The sequence below is a fragment of the Lonchura striata genome, chromosome 3 (assembly GCF_046129695.1).
Source record: "Lonchura striata isolate bLonStr1 chromosome 3, bLonStr1.mat, whole genome shotgun sequence".
In the NCBI taxonomy this organism is placed as follows: Eukaryota; Metazoa; Chordata; class Aves; order Passeriformes; family Estrildidae; genus Lonchura; species Lonchura striata.
In genome coordinates, this window is record NC_134605.1 from 16,977,587 (window position 1) to 17,001,399 (window position 23,813).

The 23,813-nt window shown below is 41.0% G+C and overlaps 1 protein-coding gene across 4 annotated transcripts in view; it reads right to left on the reverse strand.

Annotated features, from left to right (window-relative positions):
* The window catches only part of TP53BP2 (tumor protein p53 binding protein 2), a 51,407-nt gene that overhangs the window by 13,056 nt on the left and 14,538 nt on the right, over positions 1 to 23,813 (reverse strand). For 2 of the 4 annotated variants that reach the window (XM_021544311.3, XM_021544312.3), the window contains exons 2-11: positions 18,613 to 18,760; positions 13,126 to 13,239; positions 11,557 to 11,636; positions 8,344 to 8,445; positions 5,796 to 5,970; positions 4,203 to 4,384; positions 3,666 to 3,830; positions 3,021 to 3,258; positions 1,196 to 1,324; positions 654 to 790 (exon numbers count right to left, since the gene is read on the reverse strand). In XM_021544311.3, coding sequence (XP_021399986.2) covers positions 654 to 790; positions 1,196 to 1,324; positions 3,021 to 3,258; positions 3,666 to 3,830; positions 4,203 to 4,384; positions 5,796 to 5,970; positions 8,344 to 8,445; positions 11,557 to 11,636; positions 13,126 to 13,239; positions 18,613 to 18,760 — 1,470 coding nt within the window. The other 2 variants (XM_021544313.3, XM_021544314.3) reach the window with 2 other exon arrangements.

Genomic DNA, 23,813 nt, shown 5'->3' on the forward strand with positions numbered 1-23,813 from the left:
TGTCTACTACTTCTATAATAAGGTTTACATCATCACTGGAAATAAGAAGAAACCGCTTGAAACATTTTGTCATTGCTGATATTTTTAAATACTTTGAGCCTATTCTCTTTAATTCCTTCTGTAACAGGTATGTTTAAAACAGGAGCAATGGCAGGGCAAAATAATTTCTCTAGAGATATCAGACCCTCTGTTGGCAAGAGGCTGCTCTCTAACAAAGCACCTGTCTTAACAAGTTGTAGGCTAGTACACCCCTACCTGATCAAACTGTGCCCTCATGCCAAAATTTGGGTGGGAAGTTTTACTGCTATCTGAAGTTTTACTACATCTGAAGGACAGTGCTACACTGAAGATGAAGAAGCACGTAGATGATTTTGAAAAAAAAAAAAACAAACATGCAGATGCCTCTTTGTGTCTTTGGGGAAAAAAATGCACACTTGTACAAGTAATACAGCCAAAGATTCCCACCACAGTGACTGTAGAGAATGATTTGGAGTTACTAATTGCCATTAAAAGCCTAAGAGACTTTTTTTCTCAGAAGCAGTCTTTTAAAAAAAGCCGACTCAGTACTTTTCAGAGCTTTCTGCCAACCGCATTAGAGCAGCCATGGGTGAGCCCTGGCAGAGGGGAAGCAGCAGCCCGGGCTCCCTGCATACCTGTGCTTCCCGCAGCAGATCCTCGCTGCTCTGGTTCTTCCTCAGCGTGCCCAGCCCAGCAGACTGCTCCACAGAGTCAAACATGGAGAACGGACGCACCTTCTTCTCTCTGTCTCGTAAAAAAGTTTCTCCTTCAGCTGTTGTTGAAAAGAGAGGAGACAACTTTCAAAAGGGATGGCACAATTGTAGGGGTGAGAGTCCTGCTGCGTGCAATATTTACCACAGTGTATGCAGGGGATGCTTTTTGCATCCATCCTATCTCTGCACTAAGAGCCCCTGGGCCTGTCAAATGCTGAATTATGCAAATTCAACAGGGGCATGTAAGAAGGAACTAGGATCTTCTTCAGCAACTGATGCAAGTTGTGGGTTTGGTTTCTTTCTTCTTAAAAACCCTTTGCCATAGCAAAGCGATGGTAATGTTCTTTGATATTTTTTTTGTGCTTTCAAATGAATTCTCAATTATTTACTGAAGCATTTAGAAGAGTGGTTTCATTGACTAGATTCTCCAAATTTTAAAATTAGCCAAGCACACAAGTACACACCTTGTCCTTCACTTGTCACAATTCCTTTTCCTGAAGTCAAGGCAGATCCTTGATTAATATGATTATCTGTATTTGAACTACTCCAGTCAGGGGCAGATGGGGAAGGTTTTGCATTGGGGATCACAGAACCTAGGAGAGAATAAGTGGAACAGATTAAGCTAGAATAGTAGCTTTTATCTACTTATCACAAATAGTTCTTTTTTCTGTAAAAGCCAGGTCTAGCCAATGTAAAAGTATCACATAGAGGTTAACTGCTATAAAACCTACCATTAGAGATTTTAATTTGTTTGTTTTAAAGAGAATGCAAATGAAGTTCAAGAACAACTACTAAAAGCAGCAGCAAAACTCTGTCATAGCACACATCTGCACTTAAAGCAATCAAAAAAGAAACTTCCCTAGATTGGCTTCTTTCCAGTTAATAGGAAACTTCCCTTGAGTATCTGTGCCAAGTTAAAAGTGATACAATGTTAAGTATAAAAAAGATATATTGCGCAAAGAAAAACATGATGCTTTAAAGCATAGACAGGCTCAGCCAGGAATAGTCAAAACAGGAGAAAATTAATCTGAGTGTTCAATGTGCACATAGGGTCTGCATTAAAGATCTATGATCTTTACATTCACTGGAGTAGACACCCAAAAACCACTAAGAAAATGCTTGCCATCTCCTATTAAGTATTTCACCAAATTCTCTCTATTAAATTCTAAATAACCTAAGTAATGTTAAATTCAAACAGTAATAATAAGCAGCAGCAGAAAATTTCATCTGACAAAGTACCAAAAACTCTCTCTAGAAAAGCAGCCCTTTTGTCCAAATGCTAAAAAATAAGAAGAGATATTTGAGTTCAAATGGCTAACCACCACACATTCCTCTAGCAAAAATTCAAATGTTGTATGGTCTAAAGTTTAAATTCCCTCCAGTAGTTTTAGGATCAGCAAATCAAATAAAACGAAACAATCCTCCATTCTCCAATACAGCAAGTGACACTTGCAACTGCTTTTGAGGTTACTTCAGTATCTGCCAGAATTGGAGATGGAGGGACGGAGATAGAAAATAAACAGAACTATTCTGCAAGCCCAGTCTCCATTTCTTGCTTTTGTGAAGATCAGTGTTTCTCTTCTCTCCCAGTTGAAAAGTGAATCTTCTCCCAGGATAGCACAAAAGAGATATTTAGTCTCTTAGAAACTCTCTAAAAGTTTCTTTAGACTTCTCTTACTGAACTGAACTGTTTCTCATAGGAGAAAGCCACAGAGAGAAGCCAACAAATCTCCAGTAACTCTGAAAGTAGGAGAGGCCAAGCCTCACTCTTCAGCAAGTCAGTAACTTCACTGCTATTTCTGTGCTACAAGCAGCCACCTCCTTTGTAATATTTGTTACATTGGTTAATCCTTTCCATGTGTCAGTTCCAAAATGCACCATCAGAAAACCTGGCATTGCCAGTTTTTAAATCCAGGCACCAGGTTACCAGGTATGTACTAAAATAGCCTCTAGAAACTCAAACACACTGCTGGATAGTTCTTAGGGGAACTTTAAAATAAATAATTACCTTATAGAAAAATCCTCCTTATAGTCCACACTGTACAACAACTCAAAGTGCTCACTGATAGATTTATTTCATTTTTAACATTGAATCATAGAACCTCGGTGCTTATAATATATATTCACTGGTGCAGAAAAAATGGAAAGTAGCAATACTGGCATCTCAAACAACACTTTGCTTTAAAAAAGTGCATCAAAAACAGTGCATAATAAAGAATATCAAAACAGAGCTGTTATGTAAGAAAACAAAACATATCTGGACAAAAAATATGAAATGTAAGCTATTACCTGCAGAAGCTTTAGCTTGTGAATTGTTTCCAGCTCTCATATTGGGCAGTGTTTGTGTTTTCAGTGGCCCATCAGGTACCTGCAAAGCTTGTGTCCCATCTGAAAATGCTGGCTTCACCAAAAGCTCAGGTCTGGAAGCAATACGTGGCATAGTAGAGGACTGGATATAAGGACCTACAGCAGCCACTCGGCTTGGAGCAGAAGCCACTGGCTGTGGTAAATTCCCATCTGAAGAAACCTTGGGGGGAAAAAAAAAAGAAGAAAATACAAAGAATTTTATTCTGCAGTATCCATTCACAGAGTTTAAAAAAAGAATAAAACAAGTAGCAAATGATACTCCAATATAAAAAGTGCTTTTTTGAAACAGCTCTGAGAATTATAAAGCTGAGGTAGTAATAGCAAAAAAAAAAAAAAAACAAGAATAAAATTTCCACGACAACATAAGACTTCTTGTCTGTAAAGAGTAAGTAGGTTAACACTAATGTACCAAGAAAAGGACTTCAATAATACAAGACTTCCACCACATATGGATAAAGACAACAAGTCTAGCATCTCAACAGCACTCCCCCCAAGCAAGTTTTTACTTCAGGCTGTACAGACAAGACACAGAATTAATGTTTTAGTTATGAAATAGCTCACACTTACTGGTACATTCTCTTTCTGTTGCAGAGCCGCCTTTTTCTTCCAGAGCCGCTCGCGCAGCTCATTAACACGCTTATCCATGACTGCCACCTCCAAGTTGCGCTTGTTCAAACACTCCCTCTGTTGCTGCAGCTTGGCATTCTGCTCCTGGTTCAGTTTGTTCCTCAACTGAATAAATTCACAAAGCAGTGGGGGAGGAGGGGAAAACAACCAAAATAAAAACAAATTCACTTTCAGGATCGAGGACAGGAAACCCTCAGAAAGAGAAAAGCCTTCTAAAAAGTCAAGTCATGTTTCCCCTCCAGAGGAAACTTTGGTTAGTCTCCAAATTTTGCAGAAAGGAAAGGTACAGACAATGTGTGCTCCTTCCCTCTTTACCTTAAACCCAGTACAACTAACTCTCCATCCTCAGCATGCAGGCTGTCCCACACAGCCCTGGCAGGAACAGGAGCAACAGGATTTCTTTCCAACAAGGTAAGAAACAGCCCAACCAACTTAGAGCCCAGAAGAGCTGAGGGTCAGGGGCTGGCCTCCCATTACCTGCAGCTCCTTGTAGAGGCGGTCGAGCTCAGCTACAGCCGACTGGTTGTCGTGGTAACCATCAATCCGGCCGTTCTTCAGCATCTCCAGTTGCCTGGTGAGCTCCTCCACTTTGGACACGGCCAGCACCAGCTCGCGCTGCTTTTGCTGGAACAGGCTGTTCATCTGTTCAATCTCCTCCACTGCAAAGAAGGGCAGAGCACAATAGCTGCCCTGAGAAACAGCCCAGCGTGGGTTGCTTCCAAGGCAGCACTTAAGGAGACAGAGAGCGCCCTGCCGGCCTCCAGAGCAGGGCTGCGCAGCCAAACTCACTGCCCTGTCACACCAGCTCTTCCTCTGAGCTCTGACAAATGCAGGCTCACTAGAATGGTTATGGAAATTTGGTCTACTTAGAGCACTGATAGGGAGGGGAAGAGAACTTCTTTTAAAAAAAACTTTCTGAAGTATTGAAACAAACAAAACCACAATGCCTGACTAAATTCATCTGGAGAAGCCTAAATTCACTGAATGCTGAATTCAGCAGGAAGACACTCGCTAAACCACAAGGCATATTTATGATACTTGGAACTCTGAATTTAGGTCGTAAGAACTCAGTGACAAAGCACCCAAGCTGTCATATTAAACAAAGACTTCAGAAGGCTTTTTCAGGTCTATTACAAACATCTGTCATCAGCTGCCCCACTGCTGAAACTGTTCTATTATAGAATGAAGTTTAAGGAATCAGTAAGAATTCAGGCAAGTACAAAAATCAGACCTGCTGGGGATGGCACAGGAAAACAGACTCACATGCTCCAAGATCTTGTATTATTCTACCATTCTTCCAAGCCTTAAAACATACATTTATGTTGTGCAACAGAACATAAGCAGAAAAGGGATTCTCCAACAGAAAAACACTTATGCTCTATCTGTCAACCAAAATGCTTCCAACTAAAACAACATATTCATGTTTTCAGTTGAGTCAAGCTGGAAATAACAAATTCTACACAATAGAGAGGATGAAAAGGTAGGCAGAAGAATAAATGTTTATTTCAGACTTAATATTTTATCAACATGCTGAACCAGAAGCACCCAACCAGTACTACAGCAAGCGAGACTCTGGTCAGATTCACATAACTAAAAAGCAAATATGCAGCCAGTTTGGCCATTAGTTACCTCTTGCATAGAATGTAACTTGGGTACCAGGCTAAGCTTTGTTATGGGCCAAGAAAATAACACTCTAAATGTGCAGAGTATTGACATTAAGGATGGAAAAAGTTACTGTGGTGCACAAAGGTATTCAAGTAAGGAAAAAAAACTACACTGTAATTAAAGAGCAGACATGCTAGGCTCAAAATACAGGTTGCTCTTACAGGATATTTTAAAATATAGCAAGAAAATATATTTTGTTCTAGGTCAGTCATGAGTTTTCTTGGTAAATACAAGATTAAAATTAAATTATTGAAGTGAATGATTTAAGTGAATTTATTAAGATTACCATCTCCTGGAATGCTGTAAATAACTCCTCTGAATCACTGCAATCACCAGAAATTTTTGACTTCTAGGAACTTCATTTCATGAAAAATCCCAGGCCACTTCCCCTAAGTAGCAACTCACCTAATTTCCCATTGCTGAGTCTTTTTTGCTCCACATGACCTTTCAATGCTCTCACTTTCTTAAGTTTGGCTTCTTGATTCTCAGCAATTTCCTTTAATCTCTTCAGTTTTTCCTGCTCAGCAGCTTGCTGTTGCTGTCGCTGATCTTGCTGCTTCAGGAATTTCAGGCGCTGCTCCTGCAGTCAAGACAAAGATTTTTAAGTCTAAGCATTCATGTTTCAAGACATTTGCTAATTTGATTTAATCACTATTTGGGCTTTTGAGTTACAAGAGCTAAGGACTATTTCCTCTCCACTTTCTCCATGCTGCTTGTACTTTACATATCTCTATCATGTCACATTTTAAAAACTAAGTCACACTGGAGAATATTAGACATTCTTTATGTAGAAGGCACTCCATAAATTACTGGTATTTTACATTACTATTTTGTACTTTTACTAGTTCTGCTAAAACCTCCTTGAGATGGAGGATGGCTGCACACTAAACCTCTGAAAGCACACTGGTCTCCTAATAATGATCACCACTCAGATAATTCAAGACACTGAAAAATCCTTCCAGTGACCTGGTCCTCATTTAAGCAACAGGTATCACCTTAGTAGAGATCCTCTTGCCTTTAGAGAGTAAAATAATGTGTTATCAGTTTCTACATGCACATGTCTAGTTTAGACTTAAAAGAAACCATGAGACCACTAGATCATCTACAAAAAATTCCTTTAAATCACTGGCCATTATATATGGCTTCTAGCTCTGGAGAGGACGGGTTGCTCATGAGGAGTAGAACTAGTGAGACTTTCCCAAGCACCCACTAAAATCCAAGACTACCACTGCTTACTAACATTAGAACTCCACACTTTCTCAAAAAACCAAACCCACAAAAGGAAATAAAAGAATCACCAGTCAGATTTAAAAAACAGGGATTCTTGTGCACTTGGAATAAAAAAGGCAGAGCAGGAAAGTGAGCTTGCCTTCTGGAGAAAGCCAGGATCAGGCAGCACCCTCAGTGTATGCACTACTTTAGAGTCACTCCCACGCAGGAAAATGCCACCAAAAAGAGATTACAGCTCATGTCTAAAAAGAAAGTGTATTTTTCCACCCTCAGAATCTATTTTTAATATTGCATCAGATTTCGGAAGGCAGGAAAGAGGCAATGGAAAGTCACTCTGAAGAGGCACCTAGGAAAACAAGTTTGTTCCAGGCAGGCACCAAAATGAAAAATCCTACCAGTGGGACACTCATGGGGCTACTCTTCTTCAAGCCACAGGCGAACACCCACCCAAGGGGTAACAATCCAGTCTTAAACTCATATTTTTATTTTTTAAATAATTTAGAGTAAAAGTAGTATTCCTGCTTCTTGTGACTACAGTGTTATTTATAAGAATAGGGTGTATTGCCATCACCTGTGAGTGAAACAGAAGTTGTGACAGTTTAGGCTCCTCATATATAAACACATCTCAGCTGGAATTGAGAAGAGGGAAGAATTCTTTGGCCAATTAAACAAGGCAGTATGGGTATTCATTGTGCTGCTACATTTCAGGTGAAACCTATCATCACTTGGTTGACTGGCCAATTTCCTGCATATAGTTGCACCTGTTCTTACCACAAAGCAGAAAAAAGTTTTATTACCTATTTTGAGGGGCCATAATACCACTTAGCAGGTGCTCCAGAATATTAGAGAGCCATGGCTTGAAGCATTTCCCTGAGATACAATTATTGATGGCCGAGGGAACTGAACAAGGTACTAAACATACAGACACACACAGCTGGTCTCAAAGGGAGAGGGAGAGAGGGTGTGTGACAGGAAAAGTACTGAGAGCAGATCCTCACAGCAGCCTTCTTCCCTAGTAAAGCACATTCTGAAATCCATGGGAACACCTACCCAGACAGATGAGCCCTCTTCAGGACAGGCTCACATTTCACAATTCTCTGCAAAAAGCAGCATTTTCTGTTACATTTTCAAGAGTAATGTGCACCAACAACACTCAAACAAAACATGAGCTCTGTGCCACCATTCCACAGATGCATTCAGAGTATTTTTTCCCCTACACAATTCAGGAGCACCCTGTGTGCTTCCATTAGCTTTTCTGTTATTGTTCTGCAAGCATTTAATAAATCACAGTCCTAGGTTACTTTTATCACATACAAGACATCTCTTCCAGCCAGCTGCCCCAGAAAACCAGGCACACTGAACTCTTATCAGGGGAAGGCAAGATAGCATAACAGGACAGCAGAGACAAAAGCATTGTTCAGTGATCAAACTGGTGAATTGCTGGTCACCACATGGAGCACAAACAGAGCTGACAGAGCCACCAAGATGAATGACAATATATTAATGTTATATGCCCTGTCCTTTCAGTAAGCTAAATGGTCACTTCTATCACTGGCATTATTTGTATGTTTTACAACTGGATAATTGCATGACAGGCAGCCAAAAAGAGGAGCCCTCTGTTTAGAGGGGGTGAAAAATATCCGAATTCTCCAATCTTCCCTCCACTTCACATGACTCTTACTACCTTTGTTTCTGGCTGTAAACAATCTGATTCCAAACTCACCTTGTTAGCCAGCATTTGTTGTTGAGCCTCAATTTGTTGCTGCTGGCGTGATGCCATTTCCTGAAGTTCAGCCAGTGTCATATCCATCCTTGGTGCACTTACCTGTCAAAAAATACCCAAAGTATGTTAAGTCTAGAATTTTTAATTTGGTTAGCACTTAACAGAGCTACTGCAGAAAAGTATGATAAAAGTCTTTCCAAAACAAACCCAACTGAATAGCCAATAAAATACTTAGAGAGACACAGCATCTTCTCATGGTAAAACAATAAAAAATTGTAAGCTCATATGCATGTGTACCCCAATCCAACAACTCACAGAAAATGACATCTTTTGGAACATTAATGTTTCTAGCAAAATCCCAGCAGCATTTTGAAGAGGCATTTCAGAGCCCTTTATAATTCAGCTCAGCATGAATCAGCTTTGACTGAGTGAGCCCAGAATGCTCAGCATGTGGCAGGATGGATCTGTGCTCGTACGTGTATCACTACAGTTTGAAGCACTTCTACGTAAGCTGAAGAAAATAGAAAGTTTAAATATGGCTGGGCAGGAGGGAAACACCACTCTCAAAGACAGCACTGTTATTGGTTGTCTATTCAGATAGTTCCTGAATCTAGATTCAATCTTACATCTCTAATATTATGGAGCAAGAGTGGTAGACAATGGATTCAATGCTGAAACAGTAACTGGTGTCAGCTTGAAATCTGGAGTTAAGGATCTCTGACAAAACTGCAAAGGGGAAAAAAACCCAAATTGAGGGAATATGAGAAAAGAATTCTGATGAGAGTAGAGAAGGGGAAGTATGGTGCATTTGTGCCTCTGAGATCACCTGTACAAACACATCTATGGCAGCCAACAGATGCTGGTGACATCCTGAAAACTGAAAGCCAGCATGGTAATTGCTAGAGGCTTTGTGTCTATTTTAGAGCAGTCATTAACAACATTTCCACAACAGCCTCTTAGTTTCTTTCCATGGTATTTGCACCATTATCTCCAAAGAGAGAAAGCCTCCATTTTCACTATGATGGTAATTCTTCCAGAGGCCTGTGGATGCTAAGTGTCATGATATATTCACTCAATGCCATTTTGCTTTTCCCAAGAGTTTACGAGGTTACTACAAAAATCAGTCCCATTGTCTGATTCAATTCTCTCCAAGGTGCCATGTCACCACAGAACATTTCAAAGCCAGGAAGATGCCACCTCTACAGCTGGTCTATCCATCTGCAGGTAAGCCAGTGCCACCAAGATGCTGGAATATGATGGAGGGGCACTTTGAACCGCCTTCCTCCACATGGTCACTGTGGAAGGGATTTCCTCTGGTCTTTAGGGACACTGTCACTTTTTAGATCACTATGGGGGACTTCCAGCACTGCTAATTCTCTCTCAAGTACTGGATACCTTCATGCAGTGGTTCACTTTCCTCAGATTTTAGAGGATCTTCCTTAAATGGATACCTTGCCCTCACACTTGAGAGGAGCCATGCACAGAAACTGCAAATTGCTCTCTTTTCCAATTCCTCTTTCAATCTCCTGATCTCTGGCAAGGGATCCCAGCTGTTGGGCTTCATGACCTTCCACGTGCTGACTGTCAGCCCCATTACCCCAGCATTGAAGCAGCCAGGCAGAAATCTGCTCACGTGGCTGGCAGCTGTAATCTTTTCACAAGTCTTGAAGTTCTGATGAAGACAAGGACCGAGTAACTTAATCTTCTGTTTGATTTGTCTCACTCCTTGCAATTTCTTTTTTGAATGACTGGCTTCTTTTTCTGACCCCTACTCTCCTAATTCTCATTCTTCCTCCCTTTCCAACCAACCACATGGATCTGCAGCTTACTTTGTTTTCCAGTTTTCACTACTGGGGCAATTATGAGGTGGTTTGAGTCCCTGTCTCAGCCATAGTGTGCTCAAACACACTTTGGGTTCCTGCCTCTACTACAGTGCTCTGAGTACTGAACTGTGGTTCACAAGCCCCTATATGGGGGGAGAGGCTGCTGGTTTTCACTGGGGTAGGTAAGGCACCCTTCTCTCAGCTGACATGTCAGTTTGCCAGGGTTGATTGATAACCTGCTCAGGTGTAAAGTCCCAGGCAATGAGAGGTGATAACCACCCCAGGCACCTGCCCAAATCCTTCCACGCACCTTGTCACCCAGGAACTGGATATCTCAGAGCAAATTTCAATATCTCCTCACCTAAAGTTTGTTTTCTCTTACACCCAGGTGACACTGAATTCCACAAACCCCACAGGATGCCAGCAGTATTAGCTAATATTATTAACAGTATTGAACAGCTTATATATGGACAAGCAAAGACTGTGTGAGCCTGCATTTTAAAAGCATTCACATCAATCTCAGGCAGGGAGGGAGGTGTATTCCCTCATCATCCCCACAAGACAGCTCCCCCAGTGCAACAAGGCCATCAGTGTGAGGGCAAAGCACAGAGCCATTGTTTATATTAATATGTTCCCAAACTCAGAAAAAATAGAGATAAGCAGTGCAGCTGACAAACTCTGTGTCCCACGCTGGAGCTTGATACTTGGCAACTACTTTTTACTATGGTATGCAAAACATTTTTGTATATATGTATACATATAACTGTCTTTGTCTCACCCCTGTTCAGGGACCAAAACCAGACTGTTGTTGGTTGACCTTGGCTGGATGCCAGGTGCCCACCAAGCTGCTCTACCACTCCCCTTCCCAGCAGGACAAGGCAGAGAGAATAAGTTGGAAAAGTCCTAGGTTGAGAAAAGGCAGTTTACTAAAGCAAAGGCAAAAACAAAGTTTGTGCAAGCAAACAAGAACAAAAAACCAGTTTATTCTCTACCTATCAGAGAGCGATGTCCAGCCACTTCCCAGGAAGCAGGGCTTCAGCACAGGAAGCAGTTGCTCCAGGAGGCAAACATTGCAAAATAACAAATGTTCCCCCGTTCCTCCTCCTTGGCTTTTGTATCTCAGCTGACGCCACATGTCACAGAATATCCCTTTGGTCACTTTGGGTCAGCTGGTCTAGTTGTGTCCCCTCCCAGGACCTTGCCCAGTGCCAGCCCCTTGATGTGGGGGGGGAATGTTCAGACAGTGCTGATGCTGTGCCAGCCCTACTGAGCAGTAGCCAAAACTCTGGAGTGTTATCAGCACCTTTCTGGCTGCCAATGCAAAGCACAGCACTGGGAGGGCTGCTGTGGGAAAATGAACCCCAGCTCAGCTATTGCATCAAACACTTACCCCATTCTCTATTCTGCGATCACCAGGCACTTTCACACCATTCCTTTTGAAGGCTGGGTCTTGAGACCTTTGTCCAGTCCCTGGACAGAAACAGTTAAAGATGGAAAAGTAATAAAAGATTTTTCTAAGCATTTTAGACATAGCATTCAGTACAAAAGGAGAATCAGAACAATCTTTATGGTGTAGAATCTACCAAGTGTTTACTACCAAGATGAATTTAAGCGATGGCAACACATTTTCTGAAAAGATTTCTGTTCAATGTCAACTTCTATTTTAAAGTATAGCTCTCTTCAAAAACACCTACTATCTTAACAGATAGTAGGTAATTCCAGTATTTATCCTGTGGCAAACAGGCAGTCAGCCCCTCCTAAGCATGTATTATAGATACATAGTTTAAAAGCACATTTTTTCCTTTTTCCTGGCAGTCATTGTGTCAGTAAAGATGCTGCTTAACTTAAACCCCACTTTATTCCCATCAAATTATGTGCAAATAGTGCTCAGATGCCCAATACCAAGCTAACTGATCTCCCTGTAGAACTAACTGTACTACAGGATAACCCATGCCTGTTACCTTCTTGCCCATTTAATTCCTATTTCAAGACCATATTTCTGTGAGACTAACTCAGAGCTCAAATACATTGCTTAGCAATGCTGTGGCAAATAAAATTACAATAATCCTAATACTACAAGCACACTGGACTTGAAAAAACACATTTTGACAACTAAACTGCTCTGTAAGATCGTCAGCAGGTAGAAATGGCACAGTTTTAGCTTTTTATGCACTCATTCTATCACCAGTACGCATTTCAAATGCTGAGATACAGTCAGACATCTAAAGTATGCTGGGTGCAATGCCACTTAAAAAAACACAGTATTTCCAACACCAAGGCAGATTACCAAGGAAGAAAACAGAAAAAGGGGAGGAAGAAGAAAATGGTAGATTGATTTAAAGGTAAAAATGAAAGATTCTACTGAAGAGATGAATGTGGGATACACAGAAAACCCCTGAAAAGCTGAAAGTTAATTTCCTTTACAGGTTTCACATTTCAATTTACAATGAGAATTATATTCTCAGAGAACTTCACCAGGTAGTTCATTTAATGCTATTCCTGAAACTAACACAAATGTGTAGGAGAAACTTTGAAGAACTCTATCTTTGCACAGTATGCCAAGTTTAACACCCTGGTAAAGTATTAACCAGGTGAATAATCACAGAGTACATTACTGGGCAACAGTTTGGTTATTATATTTAGAAGAAGAGATCACCACAGAGTTCAAGATCTTTTGCTGGAGAAAATATATTTAACACAGTATGCCCTTGGATGCTTTGGTGATAACCAGATTTAGAAAACATGCAGAAATTTCAGTTTGGATTTACTATTCCCAGACATAGCAAGGGAAGACGAAGCCTTTAAAAGACTAGCCAATAGTCAGACAAAAAAAACAGGCTGCAATGCCTACTGGCTGTAAACATTAATAAATTCAATAAATAACACACACAAGTGTTTCCTTAACCTTGAAGAATTAAGTAGAAGCTGAAAAAATGAACCAGCTGAGATCAACACCTACCAGCTTCCCTGCAGGGAGAGCGTTCATGGCGGAGAAAGAAACGCACCTCGCCCCTCTGCATTCCAAACCTCTGCAGAATATCCAGCATCCGTTCATTATCCGCTATGGGACGCTCTGAAAAGGTAAAAAACAGTTAACTGCTACATCCCACCATAGCCTGGGCCCACACCAAACCAAAAGTCCATCTTTCACCTGAACACTGTGAGTGCACAGGTGTAGTGAGTACACAGAACACTTGTCCTCATCCAAGGTATTTCTACTTTTCCCTTAAGAAGCCACTGCATTGCTCCTTGCTTCTGACACTAAACCAACACCTCTGAATAGCAGTCCTAGAAAAGTCCACCCCTGAAGGGAAAAGCTGAAGCACTGCCACAGCCTGAGGGAAAACAAACAGGAAATTTAGAGCTTTCAGGTCTAGTGTCCTCATTTTGTATGTGCAAATCACCTTACCCACTCACCAGCGCAGGAAATGTGCTGTTGTACCTTTCACTCCTCTTCTGTGGCACCTCAGACAAACTCATCCCTTAGTCACTCCCACCCCCTCCTCACAGGCACTGCTGCCATGATTCCTACAGGGATTCACTTCCTAATTCCAAGGAGAATGAAGAGATGCAAAGATAAACTCTCAGGGAAGAAGAATTCTCCTCTTAACGCTGGATGGCAGCCCTCGCATTCAAGCTCAGGCAGGAGCACTCAGCTCCTGGAGAGGCTCCTTGGCAGTACCCAGCGGGCCTGATCCTCAGTGTGCCAGCACAGCTCCTGTCACTTCAAGTGTTCTCCCACAGCTCCTGCCAGACACAGAGCCAGCTCATTGTCTTGGACAGCAAATTTTTTGAAGTTCAGATGAGATGCATTTTGAAAGCCCTATTTCTGATAAACCTTGAAAAGCTGAACTACTTTGGATTCACAGCTCAAAGTTAAAAAAGGATCAGACAGTGAAAAGTGAGTCCAGTAAGAACTTGCCATTTTCTTTCAAATAACTGAGATTTTAAAGCTACATGCACAAGTTCCACTGAATTTCTTTTCCTGCTTTTATTCCCAAGCAGGAAATTCCAGGATTCAGTCATATAAGGAATTTTTAAGCCTTACTTGCTGCATTTTGGTAATAGAAAAACCCAGTGTGAGTCTAAACTTACCACTACTCCTCCCTTTCTGTATTACCACTCTTTAAAAATTTACATACATCACAGCCAGGCACTCACAGCCAAAACATAACTAGAATAACTTACTGGCCTCTAAATCTTTACATAAAAGCAGTTTCTTTTGTTATTATAGACATTTTACCATAAATTTTTCTGCCCATTTTAAATGTGATGGCAACAGTGTGGTCAATATATCACAGCAGTGAATTAACATAGCCAGGATACTGTCACAGTATCTTCCAATAGCACTGGGGCTCATGATCATGTTGGATCCATTTGTGCTGGATGCCAGACAAGCAGAAGATATTTTTCCTGGCCTGAGAAATAAGACAAGCAGACAAAGTATGAAATTAAATACCACCATTTTTGCACCAGTTTCATTTTTCCTGATATTGCTTTTGTTGGCAGTTTTTTTTCATTTTTTAAGCAAGGGGAAGGGAAAGATAGAAAAAGGAAATCAGAGAGCAGTTCATTCATACTCAATAAAGTCTTTCAAAAAGTCACTCTCTTAATATGAAATAATATTTTCAGCAGGAAAAATTGTTGGTGTTAAGTATAAATGTTTTCAGTTTCATTTAAAAAGGAGCTGCTAACATGTTTTCAGTATGTGAAAAGCTCTTTTCAACATAAAAGTGTTTCTTTAAATGAAAATGCTGCAGCTGTGCTCAAGCAATCTAGGAAGGAGAATTTCTGGTGTCACTGTCAAAAGAGATTAGCTTTACAGAATAAGCAAGTAGGTCACTGTTACAGAAAAAGCCGTCTCTTGGCGGTGACTTGTCTAGACAGCAAAAACGTTCCTCATCTGCTAAACCTTAATTCAAGAAAAAAAAGGAGGAAAACCACAACAACAACAAAAAAAATCAACAGCATCACTGGCAGATTTTTCTCTTAAAGGCTATACAGCAGGCTTATGAGGCAGATTTCTAGCAGCTCAGCAATACTTCAGCTGAAATTCTATAATCAAGGGAGATGCCCTTTACAAAGGATTCTGTCAATACCACTCACTGGCTTCAAAGGAAGGTCAAAGAGATTTTCAAATACCAAACAAATGTACATTTGAAATGCTCAAGAAGAATGGACAATCAGTTTTCTTCCACCCTCCTCTCCGCATCTGTCTCATAGAGAAAAAAAGAGATCTTTATACATGCACTCCTTTTGACTGCTTTCCACAGTAGGCAAGGTAACCACCTAACAGAATTCTGACAAAAATAGGAAGGAAATTTTGCCCTGATATTTACCAAATTTCAAGCAAAACTAGGAGGACAGGGAGAGTAGTAAACTTGCCCCCTTCAGGGAGCAAAGTGCCTCAAGTACACTTGCAGCAATCTTTCAAAGTAGTTTAACAAGGTCTGACAATAGAAGCTAACATTCCTGAGCAAGTGTCAGAAAAAGAAAGAAACAAGTGATGTAAGATGGATCTCGATAATTGAAGTCTGAGAAGTCATTTTCCAACACAAATCTTTTGTTTCTACCCCTAGAGGTTAGCTGTCCTGCACCATGTTTGTTCTAAAGCAGTTGAATTTGTTCAGTGTAATACGCAAACAAAACAGAAATAGTGGTTAATCCTGGCAGAACAAGATGGAAAACATTGCTGACATTGAAAATGAGACTGGCAAAAAGCTAGAAGTATTTCTCTCCTCCGCTGCCTCCTCCCCTCACCAAAATAAAATCCAGAATATATATGAAAACATCTTGCAAATGCATGCTACTGGATGCTACGCAGATGCTCAAGACATTTTATCCAAAGCAACACACATGAATCCAGTAGTCAGATCTTTTAATGCTATTGAGATAACTGCATTTTTGTTAACAAGCACAACTGGGAACTGTATTTGGAACTTCAGCAACTGCTGAGCCCTGCCCTTGGGTCACAACAACCCTCAACAGTGCTACTGGCTGGGGACAGAGTGACTGGAAAGCTGCCCAGTGGAAAACGACCTGGAGGTGCTGGTCAACAGCAGCTGAACAAGAGCCAGCGTGTCCAGTAGGCCAGTGACATCCTGGTCTGTGTCAGCAATAACAGGGCCAGCAGGACCAGGGCAGTGATTGTCCTGCTGTGCTCAGCACTGGCGAGGTCACACCTCGAGTGCTGTGTCCAGCTCGGGGCCCCTCACTGCTAGAAGGACACGGAGGTGCTGGAGAGAGTCCAGAGAAGGGGAGTGGAGCCTGGGGAAGGGTCTGGAGCATGAGTCTGATGAGGAGCAAGCAGCTGAGGGAGCTGGGGTTGTTCAGCCTGGAGAAAAGAAGGCTTAGGGGAGACCTTATCACTCTCTACAGCTCTCTGAAACAAGCTGGTAGCCAGGGAGGAGTTGGTCTCTTCTCCCAAGTAACAAGTGACACAAGGAGAGGAAATAGTACCAGGGAGGGTACGGTTGGACACCAGGAAGAATTTCTTCACTTGAAGGTTGGTTAAGCATTTGAACAGGCTGCCCAGAGAGGTGGTGGAGTCACCATCCCTGGAAATGTTCAAGAGACAACTGGATATAGAACTTAGTGCCATGGTCTAGTTGGCACAGCGGTGTTCGGTCAAAGGTTGGGCTCAACAATCTTGTCAAGGTTTTCACTGTAAAAATGGATGAAGCTTTTTTTGTCCTATAACAGCTGTCCAAACAACATTTAGATATCTGTTCTTTTGTGTCTCATGATGTCTCTGCAAAGACTAATCTCAGAAAAAGTTCTCTGCTCTTCACTTTATGTTTCTGTATCCAGATTATTTTCTTACGCCTCCTTGACTAGCAGAGAGGATGATAATTTGGTAAGAATAAAACACCATGTACTATATCGTCCCACTCAGAGACAAGTTAACTTTTCAGCTTAATAAGAACATTTGGGCACTAAGTACCTGCCTCTTACTACAGGCACTCTCCTTTTATTTCAGGACAATCTTCCTTGCCTTTCTAACATACTCTACATCATCTCAAAAACCAAGGAAGAATCCAGGTTCAGGAAACATGAGAGGAGCTGCCCACTCTAGTACAGCCCCAACATCAGTACCAACAGGACAATCCTGTCCTTCACCAAAACCACTTGGTGCTCTTTAAAAGGGTGTGGGACTAAGGCCAGCTATAAATTCAGCAGTTTTACCTAGACCTTTATTTTAATTCTCTTTCACTGCAGATTTCAGTATTGTGTTGATTTAGACAAAGATGCACAATTAAAATACATTCCTAGAAGATCTCTTTCCATGATGAATTGTTGATTTTATTTTGTTATCATTTATGAAGCAAATTTATTTCTCCTTTATTTCTAAGGAGAAGAAAGAAATTCTGGACCCTTTTTTAGACTTAGAAGTATCAGAAACATTACATCTCTGTCAGAAGCAAGTAAATATGAAGAGACAACTCAAGTATCTCAGAGCATTAAACAAATATCCATCTCACCAAAGACTTATTTTAACAGATGCAAGCTTGAAATAACAGCAGAGGAAGAGAGAAATATAAGCCCTTATCATCTGAATCTTTTATAATCTTGTTGAAGCATTTCAAGAATGTTTGCTTAGACAATTATTTTTCATTACTCAAAATCCTATCAGGAATTCATCAATCTTATGCCTCTGGATGGCTCCCATATCTAATGAGTACCACGAAGCCAGGAGATAGTCCAGAACCCTTTCCCATTTAAGCCATGAGACATTAGTAATATTTTAGGTTTCATTTGTTGACATATTCTCCAGTTTCAGTGGAGCATGGCAAGTTTGGGAGATTTGAACTCTCAAGATCAGAAGAACATAGAAAAAGCAAAAAAAAAGTTACAATGAGCCACAAGCACAAACCCCTTTTCTACAGGCTTGAAAGGACAGTCAAAATTATATTCTCCATCCTCCCTGTCACCTTCTTTAGAGCATTCCACACCAGGTGACTCCCACTGCTGCTAACACACTCCTTCCCATCCACACTCAATACAATTAGTAACACTGAAGGTGTCATCTGAAAAAGAAAGCTTTATTTTGCCACTCCAATGCCTTTGGGTTAAAGAAATTATTTTGAACCAGTCACAGAACTACCAATACTTGGTACATCAAAACCCCCCTAAAGGCTGCTGGTATCCTACTGTGGGGTGGAGGAGGAAAAAAAAACTCTCTCATACCCTTCAGACTCATCTGAGTCACAGAACAGCTGCACAGACACAGAAATATCTGCATGTTCAAGTTCCCTTTTGCTTTTCACTCAGCTTTGCACGTGTGAGCCCTGCAAGTGGGTTATCACACAGCCAGTCTGATGAAGAAACCAATGAAATGGTAATGCAGGAACTCTCTGGGACAGAATCATGTCTGCCAGGTCTCCATGCGCTACCTTCTCAGGAGCAGAGAACGCCCAGGAATTCACCAGCTGCCAGCCTGACCTACCTGAGCCACACCACACCTCAGCCAGGTGGCACTCGGTCTCCCCAGGCTCCTTGCAGAGCTCCACCACATCTCTGCAGGTTGTCTCCGGGGTGACAGGCACCTCTGTGAAGTGCTGCTCGTTGTTACTGAGGTACACAGTCAGAAACATCTGCAGAAGACAAAGGCAAAGCACAGGGTTATTACTTTCCAACAGAAAGGCAGGCTGCACCTTGGAGTCACACATCAACTACAGTGGGTACAATTTTCTAAACAACCCCCAATTTCTTTAAGGTATAAGCAAGAGATGCTGCAAAAGTAATCCTCTGCTCAACTAAATTACATTGCTGGAGGATTACTCAGTTTTAAATCTGGACTTGGTGCTCCTTCCTTCTCTCTTCAGGTGATGTGCCAGAACTCCTCCCACCTTACTATGTGTGTATGTATCCCACAATCATTTGACACAGCAGGAGAAACAGTCAACTAGAGTTCAGCAGGAGTGAAAAACAATGGTAATTACATCTGGTATAAAAAAAGACAAGACATTACTACATAAGCAATGAAGTGAAAACACAATTTGCATTTCTGTTAAGTATTTAATCAAAAGGTTCCTAAAAACACAAGTCAACTTGCTGTGCTCTTAGTCTCAGCCTGAATACAAGGTCACCCCCAAACCCCATTCCCAGGAAACCAAGGATCTTTTCCTTCCTTTTCACAGCTAGAGAAGGATCCTTGATCTTTGGTTTTTCTGTTTATACACACCACACAGATGTTCTTGCTCATGTCTTTCCTGCCACAACTACTAAAAGAGCACTCTAAAGACTTAGTTGCCATATTTGATAGAAAATGTTGATTATTGCCTCTGAGCACCATCTCACTACATGCTATTAATATTAAACTGATATCAAAGTTTAGCTGCTAGCTAAAAATTAATGTCAATTCTCTTGAGACCAATTCTCAACTTCAGTCTCAACTGGCTGTTAGTCACACGGCCTCCTGCAACACAAAAATCAGTCAAATATCTCCAGAAAGCAATTATTCCACTAAGCATTTCAAGCAACAGCAACCTATACCATTCATGATTTTTTATACAGATGTAAAAAGTGTTTTCTCAAGACAAGACACAAATGCTTCCTTTCCTCATTTCTAATGGGTGAAGGGGGTATACATCCTTAGAAACAACAGTTCAAAAGGTCAAAGAGGAAGAAAAGTAGGCCAAATCAAACAAGAGGGGAGAGGTAGAAATACCCTTCTAAATAGATTTAAATCGTAATTTTTAAAAATAACAAAACCATTACCACATGCACTATTTCTGTGATTTTGTGTAAATACTATGGAATTAGAATTTTTTAAGCCTTTGCAAAGAGAAATTCAGCCCCATCTGTTTCACAGCTTTAGGAATCCATTGTTAGGGAGTCTCAGGGAATACAGCTGTGCACATACACATTCCTGATGTCTCCAAAGCCTTTCCAGGGCTCTTTTGAGTGCCAAGATCCCCTTCAACCCAGTATGAGAGGCTGCCTTTACTCTCTTTAAAGCTTTGACAGAAACACCCCAGACTCTGCACATGTTGTTACACAGACTGTATTTGGCCCACTCGTGGCAGTATAAACACTTACAAACAGAGGGTTTTTTTGGGCCCTAGCACTATACCAGGAACACATAATTTCTGACCACTTGTCAAGACAAGACAAGGGTTTCTGATAAATTCTTGACACCTTCTACAAATATTCACAGAGAGGAAAAAACCTGCTGAATGCAAGCTCAAAACTGCCTGATGGCTACATTCTCCCATCAATTTCCTTGGCACTTTATGGGAGGGGGGGAAAACCCCAAGAAATCAACAAGGAAACCAAACAAAAAAGCCAAACTTGGAGCTTATAAGGGGGGAAACTAGGAGAGAAAATGTAGAGGCAAGGAAGATCAGTTTACCACACACTTATTATATAGTGAAGATGAACACAAGGAGGTAGTGACCTAAATTAAGAGACAAAACTTTCCAAGCAGGAACTCTGGCACTTGGCTTTAATCTTTTGTCACAGAACAAGCTACCTTTCAGATGCTGTGTCTCTGACTCCCCTAGAGGAGCTTGACAGTGAAGGATGTCAGGTGCAGCCAGGTAAGAATATCTCTTAATCACAATTACTGGAGCAGAAGAGTATAAAATAAAGTTTCCAAATAGATTTACAGCAGGGTTACGTAGATGTTACGCATCAACCTTTCACATTTAATGCTGTACAACCTTGTCTTCAGAACAGGAATGCCATTCAGAAATGGCACAAGCTGTGTGTCTGCAGTAACATTTGTTAATTTAAAAGATGAGCTCACAGATGGGAATTAAGAGAAAATTATACAAACCATGGCATTATACACAAAGCAGACCTAATTTGACCCTAGCTCGGCTGTTCACTCTTCAGTGTGCCTGTCTATATCCAGTTGTTAATCCTTAGGATTTAGCAATACAGACAACTACACAGGAAGGATCACGAGTTGCCATTTCTATCCACAATGCTCTGGATAATTACTAATACATTAAGCCAAGAGCACTCAAGCCTCCTGTGTGGGGGCCATTTCTGGGACTTCAGAGTGTCTGCATTACCTCTAGCCCACATACTCCAGGAACTAAGGAAAGGAAAAGCAACCAAACTGCAAGTTCCCTAAAAATCATACTTTAAAGTCCTTAGAGTCTAAAGCAACTAAAATGTTATGATACTGATGTTATCTCGTCCTGCTTCCCTTCAGCTCTGGGGCAATGCTGAGATGATCAAGTTCTCTAGGCACCTGGGCTCCTCTTGCACCAAATGGTGTCACATTTGTCACCACCACTGCCTGCTCACCTGAAGGGCCTCCTGGGGTATCCCCCTGCTCACCTGGACACACTGGAGCCTAGGGCAAGTGACCAGAGAGTATCCATCACAGAGCTGCCTCTTCCCAGAGAGTGAGAAAGGTGAAGAAACCAACGTAAACCAAACGCCTGCTGTGGCTTCTTGGCACTGCTCATTGCCCTTGGTGGCTGCTGTGGCTGGCACCACCTGGAACTGGGATATCCAGGAATCACTGGTGCTTCCCTTGGGAAAGGTTCAACTGTGACATTCATTAACCACCCTACCAGTTAGTTTGTATCACTGTTTTACCCTTATGTGGCAACAAGAAACAAAGGAAATGAGTACTCTCATGACACTTTGTTCAGAAGCTGGAAGCCTTACATCCACCTAGAGCACAAAACACTTTCTTGCTCCTCCCTGAAACTGAAGATGTTAAGAGAGCTGTATATAAATATCCAGCAATTTCAGAGGGGAAAAAAAAACCCAACATGCACAAAACTCAGTTTCAAACTATGCATAAATAAAGGACTTGATTAAAAAAAAAAAGGAAAACAAATTTCAGACTTTGTAGTTTTTTTAAAGATTAAAGCAATTACTGAAACATCTGACAATTTTACAATTCTACAATAGCCTTGGATGAGGGGTTTTTCCTCTAGACTTTCAAAAACTGAGCTTTATAAATTCCCAGCAAACAGACCAAGCATTTTTTGAACAAGACTCAGATCCCTAAATTAAGGTCTAAATAAAAAGATTTCCGTCCCTTTTCCCAGCTCAAAACCATGCTCACTATAGGTACTGAAAAGCTGTAAAATACAAAAGCACTGCAGGTACTTTGGCATACTTGGGAGAAACCAGGGGTGTTGTGTATCTACTGAAGCAGCTCCTTTTCAAATCACATCACAGATTCCAGCTGACTCTGCTCCAGCTTAGAAAATAGAAGTTTGCAGTTATGGAGCCACCAAATGAGGCAGTTCGATCGGCTGCACCAAGGACATCAGAGGGAAGACCAAGGTCACACGAGCTAAAGCAAGGGAGAGTTTTTGCAAGGAATGACTGCAGTGTTTGACTTACAAAGAACTGGATGGAAAAGCAGAGTACTGAACATAAAGGACCTCATGTCTCAAAAAAGCCTGCCACTTAAGTCACAAATATAAAAAAAACTCACATTGGTGTGAAGTACAACTTTGACTACCCTCAGCATGAAATATGTAATTTTGCTTCAACTCATACTATTTATGAATGAACTCCAATGACAGCCACTAAGACAGGACTGTAACACACCCAGGAACTGGAAGGGAGCACAGTAAGAAAAGCAACCAAACAGGAGGACAGAAGAAGGCATCAATTAAAGCAAATCACAGGCCATTTTATAATCCCCCCATCTCCCTTCTGCACATCAAACAGCCTTACCTTTACCTGCAAATCTGACCCATTCACTGCTGAGCTCATCAATGGGATCATTTCATACAATTACACCAATATTAGATACAAAAGGTCTCAACATCTGCAAATATATTTTCAACTGAAAGTAAAATATTTAAGAATGGCTAGATCTGCAAAAGCTAGGCTATGACCACACTCAATTTTGGCTCCTGCTTTGTTGCCACATAAGACAAGAATTTTTTTTTTAAATTCCAAACCCAGAAAAAACTGCTTCCAAAAACTTACCTGAGCAAACACGTCTTAGAATTCACATACATCCAACAAGATATCATTTCACATCAAAGGCCCTGAATCACTCTTCTCCTTAGATCAGAAGGCCTCAATTATTGATTAAAATGGGGGGAATAGAAATGCAATTTACTTTTCAGCTTTGATGGTGTTTCTGCAAGGATCAGACTTCTTTTACTCCTTAGTTATTATAAAGCTGATGTCACACATCTTTGGAATGAAAAGGGTGCTAAATTGGACACTTTCTAATTCATACACTAATAGCATTCAAATATTCAGAAGAACACTCTTATATAGGGCATGATGTAAATTAAAATACACTTAATTAGTTTTTGAAACTACCTGAGTTAAAATGGACACATTTCCCCCTTCCCACATTTCAAGGGAAAGATCTAATTCTGATCATAAAATGGGCAACAATCAGCAAAACTCAGTCCCTTATAAAATATAGAAGAGAATATATTTAAAAAAATAACAACTTAACTCTGTTTTTCACTATTGTTCGAATTCCTAACTTTATGGAGGTTTCCTGCACAGCATGCACTATACAATACAAACCGTGGCATCTATTCACACAATATTCTTCAGCTTCAAAGCACTTTATGACCAGGAAGTCATGACACAATTAAGCAGTTTCCTACTTTACAGGCAGGGAAACTGAGGCACACAAGAAGGCAATACCAGCACCAGTCCCATTATTTGATAGCCAAACAAGCATACTGCCTCTGG